The following is a 22,033-nucleotide window of genomic DNA, read 5'->3' on the forward strand; positions in this document are numbered from 1 at the left end:
TGATTTTGATAATTATAAGGGGAAGGAAGTTCATCTCTGCAACAACCTGAAGTCTCTGTATGGTTTGAGGGGCAGGAGCAGAGTTGGAGATAAACATGTTTGGGAAGAAACAAGGTTGCTGCTCCAAAGTTTGACATGGGTCACGTGGTGAGTGAGAGTTTAGCATGAACTTTGCTGCTGACAAGAGCATTAGAAGAGTCCTGCTGCTGGTTCAGTTCAAAGCTAAATCCAGTCCAGTATCCTGTTGCACCCAGTGGCCAATCAGACATTTCTGGGATCCATCCAAGCTGATGGCAGTAGAGTTGATCCCAGCAACTGACATTCTGAGATATGCAGCCTCTGATTCTGGAAGTCATGTGTCTTTTAAAAGTGTCTAAGTTAGCAGCTGAAACAAAATAAAAATATTCCTTCCAGTAGCACCTTAGAGAGCAACTAAGTTTGTTATTGGTATGAGCTTTTGTGTGCATGCACACTTCTTCACTCTTTCCTGTGTCAGTGAATTTCTCCATTGGGCTACAGTATCCAAAAAATTGCTTCCTATTTTCTATCTAGATTCTCCAAGTGGATTCTTCCGTGGATGCCTCTTTGAGTAATAATTTTTCAGGAAAAACCTATCCTTTTTCGCTTTCTCCATGATTTTATGCATCTCTATTATGTCCCACTTTTACAGTCTTTGTTCCTTAACCAGGGTCTACCAACATTTTTAGGCCCCTAAAAACAACTGGATATGTTATAGTCCTGTGGGTGCCACACATTCTGGTCACTCCCCCCGTACCCGCAAGACAACCACAATCCCAGAGACAGAAAGACAGAAAATGTTGCAGACTCTCAGATAAACCAAGAGAATTAATGTGAGCCTTGATAAACACATAAAGCTGTAAGAGGAAGTGGGAAACAGCATCATTCTTCCAACTTCCTTCTTCAGTTCCATGTTATTTTCAAGGGATTAAAAGGTGATCGCCCTCACTACCTCATAACCGAGTAGACAATGGGGAGGAGCTTAGAGGATTCACAAAGATTCCAGGGGATTCCTCAAGGACACAAATGCTCTCCAGGGAGGTTCGGCTGGTACCTTCATTGTACACCTTTAGGTGCCGAGCGAAACGTTCCTTTTTAACCAGGCCTTTGGCTGATTGACATCTGTTATGTACTGAGTTGAATAGGATCCAAACTGCAGCAGTCTGATTGGTCCTAGAACAATAGGATCCAAAAGGCAGCAGTCTGATTGGTCCTAGAACACTGCAGCACTATGATTGGTTGGCAGGAACCACCCAATCATGCTCCAGATAGAAGTGAATCCACAACCTGATTGGCTTACAGTAGAATTCCGGAATTAGCCAATCATGTGCAGCCCATTGTGTAAATAATGTATATAAAGCAGATACTTTGAGGGGACATTCATTCATTCCTCCTCACCACTATGAGCTGAATAAAGAGCATGAAACGCAACCGAGCGGAACTACTCACAAATCGACAAGGAGGGTCTCGCAATTGTGAAGGGAGTAAAAAAATTCCATGACTTCTTGTACAGGCGGCCCTTCACCGTGGTGACTGACCACAAGCCGTTCCTTGGCTTGTTTGCCCCCGAAAAGCAGACCCCCAAGTGCTGTCTCCTCGCGTCCTCAGGTGGTAAATTTTCCTTGCCAGCTACCAGTATGCACTGATTCACCGCCCTGGGAAGGCGATGGGCCATGCGGACGCCCTCAGCAGGCTGCCACTACCGGAAACAGGCCCCGACCCAGCACCTGCACAAGAGGTTATGAGCCTGGAGCTGCTTCCCGACCGCCCCATTCAGGCACAAGAAGTTGCACACCATTCCAAGAAAGATAGGGTCATCTCCCGGGTCCTGGACTGGGTGTGGAGGGGATGGCCCAGCAGCAGTCCTGGGCCAGAATTCGCTGGCTACACAACCCACAAACATGAACTGTCGGCCCACAAGGGGTGCCTGTTATGGGGAAGCAGGGTCGTTGTTCCCCAGCCCCTCCGCAAAAGGGTCCTCACAGCCCTACACGAGACACACCCAGGGGTAGTAAGAATGAAGGCCCTTGCCAGGAGTCATGTGTGGTGGCCGGGGATCAACGGAGAGATAGAGGCCTGCCAAGAATCCCGCCCAGATCCCCCAAGGGCCCCAGTCCAGTCCTGGGAGTCCGCCCGAGCACCATGGTCACGCCTGCATGTGGACTTCGCTGGCCCCTTTCAGGGGAAAACATTCTTCATAGTGGTGGACTCCTACACCAAATGGCTGGAAGTCGCACTGGTACCGTCCACTTCCACGTCCGCAGCCATCCGGGTACTACGCAGGCTGTTTGCAACCCACGGGCTCCCTGACACTCTCGTCTCAGACAACGGGACTGCATTTCCGTCAGGAGAATTCCAAACCTTCACAGCGCAGAACACCATCCGCCACATCCGTTTGGCGCCATTCCACCCTGCCACCAATGGCCAAGCAGAACGCATGGTGCGGACCACCAAGGACACCCTTTGCCGCATGACGCAAGGGGATTGGGAGTACCGCCTTGCCACATTCCTTCTAGCACAGCACAGCATAATTAACGACTGGCCGGAGCTGCGCTGAACTACTAATGGGTCGGCGCCTTGCAATCAGATTGGACCGACTTCACCCCGATAGAGCTCAGGATGAGGTAGTGGTGGGGGAAGGCAGGAACCCCCAGACCTTTGAGGCCCAGGACCCAGTGTACGCAAAGAATTTTGGGGCAGGCCCAGCATGGGTACCCGCCACAGTCACCAGGGTCACTCGCCTCGTGTCGTACAAGGTGCTAACAGATGGGGGGCAATGCTGGTGCCGCCACTGTGACCAGATACGGCGATGATTCCCGGGAGAAAACCAGGAGGAGGAGGACAGGTCAGAGGAGTCCCAAGGGAACAGTGGGGCAGTGAGGCCCATAGAGCAGCAAGGGCCAGCAGGAGAGGCAGAATCAGTAAATACAGAGAGGACCCGCGAGGCCGAAAGGACACCGGAACCAGAACCATGACTGAGCGAGCCGGTTGCGCCAGACCAAACAGCGCCATCACAGCCAGCATCCTTGGAACACGAGCCAGAACCTGAACCCCGGACCAGGAAACACCCCAGGCCGCAACACACATGTAGGCCGCCGGCGTACCTTGAGGACTATGAATGCGACCTCCTGGGCAGGACTGGAACTTAGAGGGGAGGGGTGTTATGTACTGAGTTGAATAGGATCCAAACTGCAGCAGTCTGATTGGTCCTAGAACAATAGGATAGCAAAAGGCAGCGGTCTGATTGGTCCTAGAACACTGCAGCACTATGATTGGTTGGCAGGAACCACCCAATCATGCTCCAGATAGAAGTGAATCCACAACCTGATTGGCTTACAGTAGAATTCCGGAATTAGCCAATCATGTGCAGCCCATTGTGTAAATAATGTATATAAAGCAGATACTTCGAGGGGACATTCATTCATTCCTCCTCACCACTATGAGCTGAATAAAGAGCATGAAATCACTTTGCGACTCTGAGTATATTTCAACATCTAATGCCCTTTGAAATGTCTTCTGAGTGGAGGATTATTGGTTAGTTTTTGTTCTTATCTTTATTATGTCTTTTGTCTTTTTTACATTGTATTTTTATATTGTGAACCACCCTGACATCTATGGCCGATGGGCATTATAGAAATTTAATAAATAATAAGAATTAATCAAACTGAGATGTCTGGCTTCAGGAATCTCCTTCCCGCTATCATAGGACTCAGCTATGTTCATAAAGATAAAGTGCTTTAGATGCATTATAACACTGTGACACCAGATGGCGCTGTGGAGTCCCATCATTCACCAGCAGGATTTCCCTGTATGAAGTTTACAACACATTTAACTGAATTGCTTTTTGATGTGTCTAGATTCAGCCATACGGATTCTATACTGGTGAGGGGTTTGCCAGCTATTAAGACCATACAGGAAGACCCCAGAAATAGGTTATAAAATGCTATTTTATTTCAAGAATCAGAGTTCCTAATACAGTGGGAGAGGGGGAGTCGGAAAGTAAGAGAAAGAGAGATCGAAACATGCAAAGCAGGAAAAACGTTCCCAGAGAGATGTATTTTGTCCAGATTCAGTTACTTCTGAAGAGGAGACAAGCTCTTGGTGTAAAAACACCTGGTACTATGCTTTCAATTTGCTTTTGCCAAGAAAACAGACCTTTCTGGTGTCAAACTGTTCACATTCCCTTTGGTTAGCATAGATACCAGGACATGCCTACATGAGCTCATTATCACATGAATCTTGTATTCTGTAGATGGAACAAAACTTTAGCCAAATTCCACTTTCCTTATGTCTGACAACTTTACTTCTCCAGAGACCACTTATCTCATTTCTGACTACCTAATATCAAGTTTCAGTCATGTCCTTCAATGTACTAAGTTTTCTCCTTACTCTTGCACTTTTGATCCTCGTCAACACTCACGTGCCAAAAATATTTCTTTTCCGCAAACCGTTCCCATATGACCTTTTATCTATGTCCTTCATGTAGCTCGTTTAATGTCCCTTTTCTTCTAATTTAGCTAAGTTCATTTTTCACTTTAGCAATTCAGTTGACAACGTCTTAAGCAGCTTAGGAAACTCAGCTATGAATAATGTGCAGTCTAACTCAAGACAGAAGAGCCTGGTACAGGAATGATTTCAAGCAACAATGGGCAACTCCACAATTGCTATTAGTGAAGAATTGGGAATCAGAAACTTTAAGAGGTCTACTGCAAATTATCTATCTCCTCCCCATCACAAGTGAACAAAGGGAACTTTGACAAGGATACATGCACACACATATTTGTGGAGTTTACTGGAGCCTTCTGGAAAACACTACCAACAAAAAGCTGTGTTTCCACTCAAGATTCAGGTGGGGACTTCCAACTCTACAATTCTATGATTCTATGATATCCTTAAAGCTAAGAATCAAATGTCATGTTTAGCTTTTTCTTGTCAGATGCTCTCTCATGTTCAGATCTGGCTTCAGTATAATAATGTAGCATTTGGGAATGAAGATGCAGCCCAGAAGCCCAGCACTGGAGGCCAAGATAGAGAAGATCTGCACGGCTACCATGTATTTCCCCTTGGTGCTCAGGTAGGTGGGCACAAAGGAGAGCCAAACACTGCAGAAGACCAGCATGCTGAAGGTGATCAGCTTGGCTTCATTGAAATTTCCAGGCAGCTTCCTGGCTAGGAAAGCCACCGTGAAGCAGATGGCAGCCAGGAAGCCCATGTAGCTGAGGGAGCCATAAAACATGAGCACAGACCCTTCACTGCATTGCAGGATGATTTCTCCAAGCTGGGAATGCATGTCAGAATCTGGGAATGGAGGAGAGGCCCCCAGCCAGATGGTGCAGATGAGAACTTGGACACTGGAACAGGAAATGACAATGGAGTTGGCCAGACTCTTCCCCAGCCATCTCCTCATTGTGTTTCCTGGTTTTGTGGCCAGGAAGGCCAGCACCACTGTGATGGTTTTTGCCAACACAGAAGAGACGGCAACTGAGAAGATATTGCTGAATGCTGTTTGACGGAGAAGGCAGGTGGCTTTCCTTGGCCTTCCAATGAAGAGGAAGGAGGACAAAAAGGAAAGCAGGAGGGAGATGAGGAGGATGTAGGAGAGGTCCCTGTTGTTGGCTTTGACTATGGGAGTTTCTTTGTATTTAATGAAGATTCCTAACACAAAGCCTGTGGTTAAGGATAAGAAGAGAGAAAGGGAAGCTAGGAGGCTCCCCAAATATTCCTCGTAGGACAGGAAGACGATCGCTTTGGGGACACATTGATCTCGGTCCTCACTTGGATGCTGATCTTCTGGACAACTGGTGCATTCATCAGCATCTGCATAGAGGAAAAGACACTTCAGTATCTTAATATCAGTCACACACCTACAATGGGCTTATGCTGTTTCAATTCTGAGGAAAGGTGGGCATAAGGGAGAAATCAGGAAAGACGGTTGTTTTGTACGGAAGGAGAGAGGCAAACATTCACAGCCAGAAAAGTCTCAATCCATCAACTCATTCCCACTGGCTTCTCTTAGAACAAGAGGCTTTGATTTTATTGAGCAGTACTTATATCCTTGAGGTTTCATATGAGTTAATCTTTAGTGATGAATGGTTGGATTTCAAAGATGTTTCACCTCTCCATCTCTAAAATTATATGGGTTATGTAGTAGAAGCCAATATGAGAAATGAGAAAATAACACTATAAAAACCACAAATCAAAATTTTGTAGAAAAGCTACCATTATTAAATACAGGTTAATTATACATGCTTGACCACATGGACAAATAAAATTTCCTGGTGCTGGGGGTGGGAACAGGGGAGCCCTCCCAGAAGAGGGTATTTCATTCATGAGGTGCCATTACTAACATCATGTTTGGAGTGACTCAGAAATTTGCCCCATCCTCCTATCAAAAGTCTTCTCCTCTGAGATCCTTCCCTACCTTCCTGAGTGGAGATGGTCCCTTTTGAGCAGGGAGCACAATCATAGCAGCACGGTGGCTTCCCTTCCTGAACCTTTTTGGCAAATCCTGGGAGACAGCTTTCAGTGCATCTTGAATGAGGCGCTGTCTAGACATAAAGAGATTTAGCACCAAGGAGAAAGTGTCAGTAGCAATTGTGCCTTTGGATTAAAGGTTATACCTGTTTACTCAAGAACAAGTCCCATTAATCTCAGTGGGACTTAGCTGCAGGGAAGTGAGCAGAAGATTGCAGTCATATGTATTATTCAAAATGTTGTTAGAGCGTGGCAGATGCTATAGTTAAAAGGACAGATATAATTTTTCATACCTTCTTAAATAGATTGGGCCATACAATTGATTCCGGATTAATAGTGAACTTCATATTTGAGGACCCCTGTCTCTCTATTCTCCCAATCTTCACTCTAGCAAGAGAGTTGTTAGGAAACAGCACCAGATTCACGATATCGAAGTCAGCAGCCACTGCCCCATCCTCATCCAAGTACTGTCCACCAGCTGAAGTATTAGTATAGAAGCGGACTTCTTTCAAGAAAGGATGAAGCTGGAATGACAGAGGAAACTCCAGCATTGAGAGAACGAGAACCCATGTTGGTTAAATCACCACTAATTTTTTGCATCCTTATCTTCTTTCAATGAGGCACATCTCTCATCTGGACTCATAGCAACTGTGATAGATTATTAGGCCCCCCTCATTCTGCTTCCGCATTTTGGGGATGACCAAAGTCCGCATTATTACATACAGGAAAGGTTGATTAAGATGTTGGGGAAAATATGGGTAGAATGATCAAGATGGCTTTATTAAGGGCAAAACACTAAGTTCTAATAAGGATAAAGTCATCTTTCTATTGCAGGATCCTCTTTTCCCTATAATAACCGCATAAAGGAAATTTTATAAAGAAGACTATCCAGTGGTATTGATTACCCTGAAACTCAAAGATTGTAAGGATGGTTAGAGATTCCCTCCATTTGTTGTGAGGCTGCAAAAGCTTGTAAATGTATTGCTGCCTAATGGTAGTCTAAAATGTTGTTGTCTAGTCCTAGTACGCTTATTAATTTTTTAAAAAAGATTTAGGTCTGTTCCTCAGCAATCTGATGAAGCAATAAGGGCTAAAATAACTGAGGCACTTGCAAATGTGCTTGAGATACAAAAGTAGGAGGTAGATAAAACTATTGATCATGCTTTCAGGGTTAAATCCCTGTATGCTAAGAAGAAGGAAAATTTCGAGGAGATTGTCTGGTCCTTTTAAATTCTAGAAATATCAAAGACAGAGTGCTTCAGACACATTATGAGAAAGGTCTTGAAACAGGGAGGGAGCAGAAGAAAAGGAAGAGATTGAAGAAGAGGAAGAGGAGAACAAACAGCAGGGGGGATGGAAGGAGAGGGGTAAACAAGACTTAATTGAAAATGGATCTTAGAATTCTTAAATGGAATGTAAATTGATTAAATAATAAATTGAAAAGGAATAAAGTAGCACACATTTTGACAAAACAGAAATTAGACATTATTTGTTTGCAGGGAACCCATATAAAAAGACAACACAGAAAATTATTAATAAATAAAGGTCTGGGACAAAAATTCATTTCTTCTGATAAAAAAAAGAGAGGGGTAATGATGTATGTTAATCTCAAATTAGACCCTAAACCCCCAAACCATCTTTAAATATAAAAGATGAAGAATGCAGAATGATGGCAATTAAACTGAATCTAGCTGGGGCATTAGGATCGCGGGTGGTGCTATGGGTTAAACCACAGAGCCTAGGGCTTGCCGATCAAAAGATCGGTGGTTCGAATCCCCACAATGGGGTGAGCTCCCGTTGCTCATCCCTGCTCCTGCCAACCTAGCAGTTTAAAAGCATGAAGTGCAAGTAGATAAATAGGTACCACTCCGGCAAGAAGGTAAATGTTTAATAGGTTATTGTATTTTAATATTCTTTTGGAAACCACCCAGAGTGGCTGGGCAAACCGAGCCAGATGGGCGGAGTATAAATAATAAATTATTATTACAGTGGTACCTTGGGTTACATAGGCTTCAGGTTACATATGTTTCAGGTTACAGACTCCGCTAACCCAAAAATAGTACCTCGGGTTAAGAACTTTGCTTCAGGATGAGAATAGAAATCGTGCTCCAGCAGCACAGCAGCAGCAGGCCCCATTAGCTAAAGTGGTGCCTCAGGTTAAGAACAGTTTCAGGTTAAAAACAGACCTCCGGAACGAATTAAGTACTTAACCCGAGGTACCACTGTATTATTATATAAACTGTGTTTCCGTGCGTTGCTCTAGTTCGCCAGAAGCGGCTTAGTCATGCTGGCCAAATGACCCGGAAGCTGTATGCCGGCTCCCTCGGCCAATAAAGCGAGATGAGTGCCGCAACCCCAGAGTCATCCGCGACTGGACCTAATGGTCAGGGGTCCCTTTACCTTTATATGGGGACTCAATTATTCTAGGGGGAATTTACGCTCCCAATGAACAGAAATGGACTTGGAAGAGAAAGGGTTTGACTTGTGTGATAATAACGTAATAATGATGGGTGACTTCAATGGTGGTGTTTCGCTTGATGTAGATAAAACTATAAGGAAAAAAGAGTCAAGAAAAGGGAAACTACCAATTGCATTTTTTAAATATGGTGTTAAATTTTGATCTAATTGATTTATGGCGACTTTAGCATCCATTAGAAAGCCAATTCACATTCCCCCCCCAGCACATATAATTCCTTTAGCAGAATAGACTACCTTTGGAGTAGAGAAACGGATCTAAGTGTAGTGTGGGATGCCAGCAAGGCTGTAATGAGATGTTTCTTAATTCAGCAAAGTGACGCAGGGACGCATCTGTAGCTCTTGCCGAGCGAAGTGAGTAAAATTGGCCCCATGGACCTGGGTGCCAGATGAAGTGAAGGACATGAGGCAGGAGTTGATCATGCAGGTGACCTGTGCACAAGAAAGCTGCCAGCTAGCTCTGTAGAGGCTCCTTTTATTGCCACAATATGCAAACTCACGCAGATACATTTGGACTGTGACCTTTACACATCTTCCAGTCCCAAGATCGTGAGGTGGTACAAAGTTATTTTGGCACCTGTTTCCACCGCGTCATTTTCCCCTTGCACAATGTATGATGAAGGAGACAAAGGTCTCAGAGACAAAGGTCACAGACAGGACACAGCAGACTACTGAGACGGCAAAAGGTTAGACAGAGGGCAAGATGTTCAGACAGCTGTGGCTTTATCTGTGAGGGGGAGTGTGCTCCGCACCCCAAGGTCACGTGTGCAGACAGCTGAGGCTGCCCGCGAGCAGGAGTGTGCTCCACAACTCAGCGATCATTCCTACACTTAGTTCTCGAACTACTTGGAACCTGAACACTTCAAACCCAAAAATGAGTGTTACGGTTTTGGAACTTTTTTTGGAAGCCGAACGTGCTCTGTTCTGAGCATAACTTCCGTTTTGAGTGCCACACTTCCGTTTTCCTAGTGAGGGAAGGCGGGCCAGGCAGCAAGCGAGCAGGCACCTGCCACCCTCCAGCGCTGGGTCCCTCCGCCGCTGCCACAACAACAACCACCCCCTTCCTCCAGCTCTGGCGGACCCAGCACTGAGTGAGGGGAGGCTGGGCTGGGGCGGCAAGCAAGCAAGCAATGGATGATGCCACACACACCCCAGCCTGCTCCCCTTCTGAGAGATCCCCGCCTCCATTCCTGCTTGCAGGCAAGTAGGAGTGGGATCAGGCAGCTCAGCTGAGGAGTGCCTGGCTGCCTTCAGGTGGTGCAGGGGCTCTCAGATGCAGCTTCTGTGCTGCCTCCGCCTTCCCCAACCCCAGGAACTATTCAGCCTGGCTGCCTTCATGGGGTCAGTAATATCCAAGGCAACACAATGACCAAATACAATGATACAATATCTTCTTCAGCACAGCAGAAGGATACCTTTGGTTTTATTTTGACATTATAGTTTATGTGTATAGTTCATAATATTTCGAGTTTATTATAGTTACCATGCATATGCAGGTCATTGTTTTAATATTCTTTTACAGTTTATGAAGCATTTTTGTATCCTTCTGCTGTGCTGAAGAAAGAATTCCATGAAAACAATGGGTATGTCCGGAATCACTGTTCACAACGTCTGTTTGCAAACTACTTTGACAGCGTTGGACGCCATAAACAAAGCTTTATAGGCTGTTTTCACCAGATAAGAATCTGATACATTGCTTCTTTCAGAGAAAGACTTTCAGAGACTTATAAGACTTAAGTTTATTTGGTTTTATGTCTTCAAGAGAATCCATTAAGAGTGCATAATTTGTGACTTTCAGAGATTCATAATTTTTCTGTTTATGTGTTTTCATATATTTCTTATTATATAAAGAGTGCATATTGATATCGTATCATTGTATTTGGTCATTGTGTTGCCTTGGATATTACTGACTACTGTTTGCAACACAGGGGTTAAATTGTTTGGTGCCTTCGTGGGGTTGTAGGGGATCCAGTGCAAAGGTGGAGGGCCACAGGGCTGCATTAAAAAAAAACCATGGAAACTTTCCAGAAAACCACAAGGCCAAGAATCTTGAAACTCGTGAAAAAGCAGCAACAAACTGAAAAAAGCAAACCAACTGCAAATTATTCAAAATCACAAGAAAACATAAAACAGCACTGAATCTGCTGACAGTAAGAAATCTTACAATCCTTTGCAAAATGGAACGGACATACCTGCCATGACCATAGACTTTGACGTTCCAACCTGCCTCCTCCTCTTCCACCTCCCACAATCGAACTCCGCTTTGATCTGGATGAATATGCTGCATTTAAGGCCTGAGCCACAACTTGGGTATTCAAGTAATTGATGTAGCTGTCTTGCGACTGAATCCTTTCCACTTCTTCCTGGGGCAGCAACTTCAGATTCTTCTTCTCCCTGCATTTTGTTAAACCCCTCAGGGACAAGGCATGCTTTGAATACGAACAATCAAATACATTTACCATGCAGCTTGGACTAGTTGGGGACATTGGCTCATAGTAGTCCTTTTTGGTCCTTTTTCTAGTCTTCATTACAAAGGACAAAGAGCCATGCACATATGGGAAGCAGTCAGTATCACATAATGAGAATTTGTTCTGAAGACCTGTGGTTATCCAGACTTTCCCTCCACTCTGTACCCTTTGAAATAAGGATTCCACCTCGATGATTATAAAAAGTCCATACTGAGAGTCTGCAGTGTAAACAAATACATTGACTTCTCTCCACATGGCAGGTAGTTCATGGGGTATCCAGAGCCAAGTCTTACGTACAACTCTTTCTGTGAAGGCAATACAAATTTCCTTTTTGATCATCAGAGACGTCAAGGTACTCAGGGACCTTTCTCCGTTGTCATTGTCTGGAGCAAAGAGGCCGACCCACGTCCACCGGAAATGCAGGAGGAGTTGGACCACCCCCTGGTACTGAGTGTCTTGCTTTGGAGTCATCCAGTAGACAAAAGGGAACTGGGCTTTATCATTAAGAACAAAGCCATAACTGAGCTGGTGAGGAAAGAAAAAGAGACTGGTGGTTTCTTTTTCAGAAGTAACAATGGACACTTCTATGTGAAAGATGATGGTAAATTCAATAGGGCAAACCTCACAAGTGGGTTTTAAATATATATATATAGATAGAAGCAGTTTTTCTACTGTTTAACCGCAATAGTCTCTAAGCAGTTTCAAAAGATGCAATACAAAAAAATCAAGAATGTAAAATTTTCAAATCAAACTTCAATTAAATTGCCTGCTAAAATAAAATAAAATAAAATTATACTTCAGTAGGCCCCTGAAAGTCAGTAGTGAAGTGGTCTGCCAATCCTCAGCTGGAAAGGAGTTTGATATCATTTGGGCCATAACACTGAACACATGTCTCCTGTTGGATACAAACTCTGGATCTGAGCCATTGGGAACCACTAACAGTGACTCCCCCAAAGAGCTCAGTGATTGGGCCACTAGAGCACACTTTACAGCAGTGGAGTTACTTGCTGGCAATAGAGTGCATTGCAGTAATGGAGCCTTGAGTCACCAATGCATGGATCACCATGTCCACACTGCATCAAACACAGAAGAGGACCCTCAGCCAACCAGTTACAAATCCCCCTAACAGTTACCTCATCCAGCCCAAACTTCTCTGCAAGTATATTATGGGGGATGTTTTCAAAAGTCTTACTGAAATCAAGATACACTACGTCCACAGAATTCCCCTGATCCACCAAGTTTGTAACTCTATCAAAAATAGGCTTTACCTACAGAACGTAACTTGAAAACAACCAGAATCACATTCGCTTAGTTGCATAACTCTTATACTGGTCCCAGTATGTGGGATAATAACGTGGATTACAAATATATTGCATTCTGAGCTAAAAACAGAGCTCCATCTCTTCTCCACTGAAGCCCCTATTCAGGCTCAGGCAGTTTGCTAGAGACAGAGAGAAAACACATCCATTCTCTTCAGCAGCTAAGAAAAAAGAGCACCCCACCCAATAGGGATGCCTCCCAGGTTAGCATATACATAGATGAGCTAAACACCTTGTGATACAACCAATGAAAGTTTCCAGTTATGCTTCACAGTATACAAAAGAAACACATTATGCATTTCCCATTTCAATGTACATTAAACAATTGTACTTACATGCAAAAGGTTCCAGGCTCAATTTATTTCTATATGGCTCTTCACCTCATGAAAGACAATGTTTCAAAGCAGTATACAATGTAAGGTAAGCAATACAATCAGTTACATTATCCTAAGTTTTCCCTACAGTCTGACTAGGTGGCATACGTTGCCTGGTGTGTTGGACCTTCACCCAGTTCTTACCTGTGGGATCTTGTAGATGCCCAACATGCTTGCAATGTGTGTGGAGATGTCGGATTCACCCGCTTCAAGAACAGCCAACAGCTTTTTCTGTCTTCCACACCTGTAGTTTGGAATATTGATTTCCCCACCAGAAAACAGGTCTATCAGGGCATCGGAAGTCATTCTTCCATGAAAACCGGTATCATACATGCTGAGGCCAAGGGTGATGTTTGGTAAGAGTTTGGGATTATCATTGATATCCTGAACAGCAAGGGCGAATGACAGAACGTGTGAGCTCCTCACAATCTCCCATCTGCAAAAATAGTGTGTCACACAGTTACCCTCAATCCAGTTACAAAAGACTGTTTATGTATGCGACAACAGCTGCAAGTGTGCTACTTGCCCAAAGATGGAAGGAAGAAATAATCCCGACTAGGGAGGAATGGCAAGCCAAGCTTCTAGACTACACCAAAATGGCAAAACTAACTGGGAGACTCAGGACCCAAGACAAGGACTTTTAAAAAGAATGGGAAAATTTTATAATTTACTTAGAAGACCGTGGCAAGCAAATCAAAACTTTAGCTGGACTCTAAGAATCACTTGTAAAGTGATGAAGATTATGGATAATTTGGAAAATGGAAAATTGTGGGGAACGTGTGCATATGTAGATTTAAATTCTGTTACAAGGACCCATTGTAGGGGATGGGGGGAATCTCATGAAATGATTATATAAATTGTTTGACTGTAGATTTCTAATGATAAAACCAAATCAAATATTTCACACACAGCTAGGCTACCAGAAAACAGGGGTAACACAGGTATATCTAAGAAACTGGAGAGTAGCTAGGAGAAGAAATAAATCCCATTAATACATCAGTACTTACAGCACAATTCTCTTGAAGGGGCTACTGGAAAAGGTAAAGTATTGCTGCTTTTGAAAGAATCTTGGAGATATGATTCCACCAATGAGGTGGTCTGCTGGCCGGTAAAAATTCACAGGAGAATTTACATCACCGATGAAAATCGGTGGGCACTTTACCCTCTGCTGTAACCCATAGGTTGTGAGAGACATCACCAGAAACAGTGTTATCATTCTGGGTCTCTTGTCGAAGGAGGATTGAGGGGAAGGGCCAAAAATTCAGTGGACAAGCATCTTCTATTGCACCCAGAAGGTGTGAAGTGCAATCCTCTCTAACCTTTCCAAGCAAGGCTGAGGATGTCCCCTTCCTGGAAAGCTACTACCAGTCAGCAAATAGTACAGATCAAAAAGGCAGCTTCCTATGTCCTAGTTAAGCTTTGCACAAACTTAGCTTCCCCCCTCACCTGCCCTATATCTTAGCCCCAAGGACTCTGTGGCACATGAGATATTTTATACATCAAACCCTTCAGGCACAGCGGAAGAAATAATCCTTCAGGGGCCCTTAATTGTGATGTTTGTGTTATTGTTCCCAAATGCAATATTTGAGGGTGGACTGTGAGGATCCCTTGGACTCTGTAAATAATAAGAATAAATCGCTGTGGTTCAGATAATTGTAAAGGGAAGAGAGGTTTCCTCTGGAACTTCAGAAGAGCAGGTGCAGAGCAAGAGAAAAACATGTTTACTGAATAGACTGACATGGGTCAAGGAGGCAGAAAGATGAGTTTGAATGATCTTTATTGGCATCTTAAGAGCCCTGGAGCTGATCAGGCCAAAGGTCCATTAAGTCCAGCATCCTATAATCACAATGACCAATGAGTTGCCCCAAAGGGAAGCCCACAAGCTGAAGATGAGTGCAGCAGAACTTTCCCTACATGTGATTCCCAAAAACCATCACACAGGGGTCTCCTACCTTCAGCAGAGGAGGGAGAACATATCCTTGAAGATAATAACCTTGGGTAGCCTTTCACCCTCCATAAAGGTAAAGGTCTAGGTTTGTCATCGCTTTTCTCCCAAGAAGCAGGCATCTTTTAATTTCATGACCGCTGTCACCATCTGCAGTGATCATGGAGCCCAAGAAAGTAAAATCTCTCACTGCCTCCATTTCTTCCCTTTCTATTTGCCAGGAGGTAATGGGACCAGTGGCCATGATCTTCGTTTTTTTGATGTTGAGTTTCAGACCATATTTGCGCTCTCCTCTTTCACCGTCAATAAAGGGTTCTTTAATTCCTCCTAACTTTCTGTCATCAAGGTTGTGTCATCTGCATATCTGAGGCTGTTGATATTTCTTCCGTCGATCTTAATTCCGGCTAGGGATTCATCCAGCCCAGCCTTTTGCATGATGAATTCTGCATATAAGTTAAACAAGCAGGGAGACAATATACAGCCTTGTCGTACTCCTTTCCCAATTTTGAACCAATCAGTTGTTCCATATCCAGTTCTAACTGTACCTTCTTGTCCCACACAGAGACATCACCTTGCCAACAAAGGTCCGTATAGTTAAAGCTATGGTTTTCCCAGGAGGGATGTATGGAAGTGAGAGCTGGACCATAAAGAAGGCTGATCACCGAAGAATTGATGCTTTTGAATTATGGTGCTGGGGGAGACTCTTGAGAGTCCCATGGACTGCAAGAAGATCAAACCTATCCATTCTTAAGGAAATCAGCCCTGAGTGCTCACTGGAAGAAAAGATTGTGAAGCTGAGGCTCCAATACTTTGGCCACCTCATGAGAAGAGAAGATTCCCTGAAAAAGACCCTGATGTTGGGAAAGACTGAGGGCACAAGGATCAGTGGAAGACAGAGAACGAGATGGTTGGACAGTGTTCTCAAAGCTACCAGCATGAGTTTGACCAAACTGCGGGAGGCAGTGGAAGACAGGAGTGCCTGGCGTGCTCTGGTCCATGGGGTCATGAAGAGTTGAACACGACTAAACAACTAAACAACAACAAAGGTAAAGGTACCCCTGACCGTTAGGTCCAGTCTCAGACGACCCTGGGGTTGTGCGCTCGTCTTGCTCTTTAGGCTGAGGGAGCCGGCGTTTGCCCGCAGACAGCTTCCGGGTCATGTGGCCAGCACGACTAAGCCGCTTCTGGTAAACCAGAGCAGCACACAGAAATGCCATTTACCTTCCCTCTGGAGTGGTACCTATTTATCTACTTGCACTTTTACGTGCTTTCGAACTGCTAGGTTGGCAGGAGCTGGAACCGAGCAACAGGAGCTCAACCCGTTGCGGGGATTCGAACCACCAACCTTCTGATCGGCAAGCCCTAGGCTCTGTGGTTTAGACCACAGCACCCCCACGTCCCATTCCCCCTCCATAAATTTGTCTAAACATCTGTTACTACACAATTGTAAACAGACCTACTCAGCGGATTACTAACTATCTCAATAAAGACCTGAGTGCATTCCAGCAACCCAATCTTGAATTCAAGGTTGTGCCCTTCCAGTTGTGATGTGCCTGGTATAATGACAATTTGAGTAAGCCCAATGATTGCCATGGAAGCCATGAAGTCCCAAGTGGGCCCAGTGGCAATCTCTGAATGACTGTGTTCCTCCAAAACCATGTCAGAGACCACCTTTGCCAGCTCAATCAGGGGAGTTGCTCCACCCCCTTCAATCATTTTGGTTGCCCCTTTGTGAACCAGGCGCTTGTGGGGTTGGAAGGGACCCAAAGGGTCATCTAATCCAAACCCCCAATCCTATTCCTTTCCTCCACCCTTTCCCCACATTCCAAGCTGCAGTCGCCACGTGTGACAAATAGTCTCCTGCACAGGGTAAAATTTGCACTTCCTGATATTTCTGATGATGTATCCAAGCAAAAAGGTTTAAAACGAGCATTAGAGGAAAGTGTGCATTGAATGCATAGAGTCGCGAAAAGAACATGCAAAAGTATAATATAGGTGCATGTACAGCTCTGTTCACCTCATCCTAAAAGGTTAATCATTAAGATGGTGGGAACAATGTCCCTCTGGAAGTCCAGAAATGGCTGGACTCCAACCCCCATCAGCCCCCCATGGCCAAGGGTTAGGGACAAAGAGAGCTGGGGAGAGCTGAAGATTCCCCTTTGCTGGAAAAACAAACAAACCCCAAACCTGTTTTTTTTTTTTTTTTCCTCTTCCATGCTTACATTCCTACCCAAAACACAGCGGGGGTTTGTTGGAACCACCATTCCCATCAACCTTTGCCAATCCTAAAGGAACCCCCCCCCTTCCTCAAATCGGAAGCTTTTGGGAGGAAATTGAGCAACCCCCTTCCAGAGAGTAAGCTTGGGAACACAAGATCTCCAGGTTGGCTTTCTGTTCCAATGGGGCTCCTCTTCCGGAAACGACGTCGCAACCAGCTGCTTTTTTAAAAATTCCCGCTTCCGGATCTCTCTTTTTCCCCACGGGCGCAGCTGCTTCAGGATCCTCTCGCTGGAAGACCTTAGGTGAGTTCAAGAGAGGGGTTTGGTTTTTTTTGTAAGCTCCTCCAGAGAAAAGCAGAAATTGGAGGTGTGAGGGTTGTGTGTCTCTTTTGTAATAAAGCCAGAGACGTAAATCTGCATATTTTGTAAATGTATATATTTATATTATATATATTTTGGGAGACTCCGTGCAACAACAGTGGCATGAGGGTCTTCTAACAGGCGATTCAAGGCTAGACCTATTTTTATTGCTTTTGCGCCAAAAGGGTGGATTCTAAAGCAAAGGGCACACCTCGCAGAAGAATCCTGATCTCACTTGCAGGTTTCATTAACCAGGCGTTTTGGTGTCCCAACTTTTCCTAGCTTTTTTGGGCACGCGCACCGATTCCCCGGAAAGTTCAACCACGTTGCAAAAAGCGAGGCAGAGATTTAAAGCCTCGGCGACTGGAGAAAACACGTGCGCTTGAAAGCTCCCATTGGGGAATAAATTCCCAGAGGCAAGTTCCTTTAACCAAGGCGCGCGCGCGTTGCAAGAGAAAATTGGGCATCGACACAGTCAAACGACCGTGCAAGGCGCCTCACTGCTTTTATTTTAGAAGAAGCCCTGGTCGGAAAAGTAGATCCCACTCTCCGCTGCGGATTCGGGTGCAAAATCCTTGCGTGGAGTTTTTTTTTAATCCCTCTTCCTCACTTTTGCGGCGTGGTTGAAATGGCTGAAGAGGAGCAGGAGTTTAATAAATGTGGGTCCAAAGTGCCCCCTCACAAAACATTTGACAATTTTCTCAGCTTGGTTTAGGGGGAGTGCTCCCTCCTCCTTTGGCTTGGGAACCAGATTCCCAAATAGTTTAAGGCACAGTTGCCCATTGAAAACTGCTGGGGAATCTCCAGGAAACCGGAGAAGGGCATTGCAATCGCCTTTGACTGTGACTGCAGACAAATCTTTGTCACCACAAAGGTGGTGGCAGCGATGGTGATTGTCTGTAATCAAAGGGGATTGCAACACACCTCAACGGTTTGCAGGAGCAAGGCCCTTTCTCAATTACAACACCATCCCACTGCTTTGATTAGGTTTGAAACCCTCACATTTCCTGCATGGTTAAAATTTTCTGTTTCCAGAAGCGCCGTGTTTATTCCAAATGTGGAATCCTAAACGGTGGTTACAGAGCAGGACTCTCACAAGTGTTTGCAATTCCCGAACCCCAGCATGGGTGCATCCCAAGGGCAAGGCAAAAATAAAAAATGGCTCCACCTACACCATATATTAAAAGCGTATGGATTCCCCCAAAGAATCCTGGGAGCTGTAGTTCATGGGTCCAAGGACTGTAGCTCTGAGGGGTAAAATAGGAAGGTAGTAAGCTGTCTCATATTGAGTCGAAGCATTGGTCCATGTAGGGTCAGTGTTGTCTAGAAGGCTTTGTCTCCAAAGTTTCAGGTGGGGAGCCTTCTGCATGCAAAGCAGATACTCTCCGGCTGAGGTACAGCCCTTCCTCATGCAATTCCCAGGATCCTTTGGGGGAAGCCCATGTGCTTTAATTGGCTGGTGTGGGTGTGACCGATGTCTCCTCTCCCAAGGAAAGAAGCAACTGGGGGTGGGCGTGAATAGAAGTGTGTAAATCTATGCACAGGAACCCATGGCCCTTGAGATGTTTCAGCACTCTCCAACTCCCATCAACCCCAGCCAATGAACCTGGATGATAAAGTGGAAGACGGGCTTTGGCAGGGCCACAGGTTCCCCACATCTGGTGTAGACTTAAATGGATCTCTCCACTTACCCACATTTTGTTATAATAATAATAATTTATTATTTATACCCAGCCCATCTGGCTGAGTTTCCCCAGCCGCTCTGGGCGGCTTCCGATCAAGCGTTAAAAACAATACAGCATTAAATCTTAAAAACTTCCCTGAACAGGGCTGCCTTCAGATGTCTTGTAAAGAGAAGATAGTTGCTTATTTCCTTCACATCTGAAGGGAGGGCGTTCCACAGGGTGGGCGCCACTACTGAGATGGTCCTCTGTCTGGTTCCCTGTAACCTCACTTCTCACAATGAGGGAACCGCCAGAAGGCCCTTGGCATTGGATCTCAGTGTCTGGGCTGAACGATGGGGGTGGAGACGTTACAATGCGGTTCAGCTTTCATCTCAGACTGAAGATTTCCCCCACGCTTTTGATCCATCCTTCTTATGGATTTTATGATACTTATAAGGGGTTTTTAATTCTTTATTTATTTTCCTTTCATTTATATCCTATCTTGGTCCCCAAGGTGGCGTACCTAGCCCCAGCCCCCAGTTAATTCTCACAACAACCCTGTGAGGTGGATTAGGCTGCCAGGCAGTCACTGACCCAACAGTCATGGCCAAGCAGGGATTTGAACCCTGGTCTCCAAGGACTGCAAGAGTTGGAAGGGCCCTCAAAAGGAACTCTGAGGAAAGATACAACCTTTGTGGCTTTTTAGGTGAGAAAAGGGGCAAGGGTGGAGAGACAGGATGGGGACAGATGAGGGAAGAGACCTCTCATAGAATTGGTACAGTTGCAAGGGACATCGAGGGTCATCTAGTCCAACCCCCTGCAGTGCAGGAATCCTGCCCACAGCCGTCCTTGGGTGTGTTAAAAGCCAAACCCACTGACCCATTTTGCCACCGGGGACCGGGGACCAATTGGTTTAAACAAGCTTCTCTGGCCATTGTTTGCCCTTGGTTTTAATTACCGTATTTTTTGCACCATAACACTCACTTTTTTCCTCCTAAAAGGTAAGGGGAAATGTCTGTGCATGTTATGGAGGGAATGCCTACGGGTGGCATGCCTACGGATTTTCCTCCTCTAAAAACTACGTGCGTGTTATGGTCGGGTGCGTGTTATAGAGCGAAAAATACTGTACTTTTTGAAGGTTTTAAATAGTTGTTTCGGGGGCTGGGGAGGGGAGGTGATGGCCGCCAACTTGGTCCCTGTTGAAAATTGGAAGTTGGGCCTTTGGCTTGATCCTGCCTGGTTCTTCTTATGTCCCTAAGCTGCTAGTCTTCATGGCTTTCTTCTGTTCAGAGGCAGCCTTGCCACCGAACGCCAATTGCTTGGAATCTCAAGAGGAGAGAATTGCTGTCGCCCTCAGTTCCTGCAACTGGTTATCCCCCCTGGGCTAGAAGCCTCTTTTGGAGCCAAGCAGATTCTATATTAGTAAATAATGCTATGAACATTATTATTATTATTATTATTATTATTATTATTATTATTATTATTATTATTTAATTCAACAAAACATATTATCTTAAAACATATCATCCTTATTTTTTTTCCTCATTTTCCCCCCTCCCTCCCACAAACAACCCACCCCCCACCCCTGACTTCCCTCAGTTCCAATCTCTGGTTTCTCTATAAATGCTATTCTATGCATGTTACAGAATTGTACAAATCCTTAATTTATCTAACTAATTATTATCAATAAAAAGTTTGTGAGTGTTTATTCAACACCTGCCAAAGAGTCCAATTCACTTTGTTGCGTCTTTAGGTACTGTGTAAAAGGTTCCCATTCCTCTTTAAAGTCACAGTTATCCTTGTCCCATAGTTTATATGTCAATTTAATGGTACAAACATTATTGAACGGGGCTTTCCATTCACTATATAACGAGCTGTTCTAAGCTGAGAAAATAGAAAGTGTCCTCTCATATTAAGAATAAGAATATCTTTATTGTCATTGCCCCCTTCGGGGACAACAAAATTACTTGACTGCTCCATAAAAACACTAATTAAACAATACAGTATAATACAGCAAGGAAGATTAGATGACTTTCAAAGTCCAGGCTTCCCATTCAGGGCCGAGATCACTCTGGAGAAGAAGCTGTTCTTAAGACGGCTCGTTCTTGTCTTCGTCGTCCTGTATCTCCGTCCCGACGACAGGAGCTCGAAGAGACAGTGACCAGGATGCGATGGATCTTTTACTATGTCCAGTGCCTTCCTATGGCACCTTGTGGCATAAATCTGCTCTAAGGTGGAGAGTGGGCAGCCAACAATGCTCTCTGCTGCTTTAACAACTCTGCACAACCCCATCCTGTCCTGGGCAGTACAGCTTCCGTACCACACACATAAGCCATAAGTGAGCACGCTCTCAATGGCACAGTGATAGAAGGCAAGCAGCAGTTTCTGCGGAAGATGGTTTTTCCTTAGTATTCTCAAAAAGTACAGTCTCTGCTGCGCCTTCTTCACAAGCCCCCTTGTGCTGACACTCCAGGACAGATCCTCTTGTAATTCTTGTAATTGCACCACAGTGTGGTACGTTGGCTTGACAGCCACAGACAGAAAGTCTTTACAGAGGGTGGTGAACCTGCTAGATGACATCGCAAGGGATCATTGCCTTAGGAGAGTGAGAAAAATTCTCAGGGATGATTCACACCCCGGCCAGCACCTCTTTAATCTTCTACCCTCAGGCAGGAGATATAGAAGTATAATCAGCCGTACCAACAGGCTAAAAAACA

The 22,033-nt window shown here is 44.9% G+C and overlaps 1 protein-coding gene across 1 annotated transcript; it reads right to left on the reverse strand.

Moving 5' to 3' along the window:
- Positions 1-4,936: 4,936 nt before the first annotated feature.
- On the reverse strand, positions 4,937-16,732 carry LOC308579768 (vomeronasal type-2 receptor 26-like; the record flags this gene model as incomplete). The annotated part of the gene is made up of 6 exons (XM_081180703.1): positions 4,937-5,835; positions 6,440-6,566; positions 6,786-7,016; positions 11,160-11,960; positions 13,273-13,564; positions 16,530-16,732. The coding sequence occupies 6 exons, from the start codon at positions 16,730-16,732 to the stop codon at positions 4,937-4,939; spliced, it is 2,553 nt and encodes an 850-aa protein (XP_081036829.1).
- Positions 16,733-22,033: the final 5,301 nt, after the last annotated feature.

The sequence above is a fragment of the Podarcis bocagei genome (genome assembly GCF_964188305.1).
Source record: "Podarcis bocagei genome assembly, chromosome: 2".
NCBI lineage: Eukaryota > Metazoa > Chordata > Lepidosauria > Squamata > Lacertidae > Podarcis > Podarcis bocagei.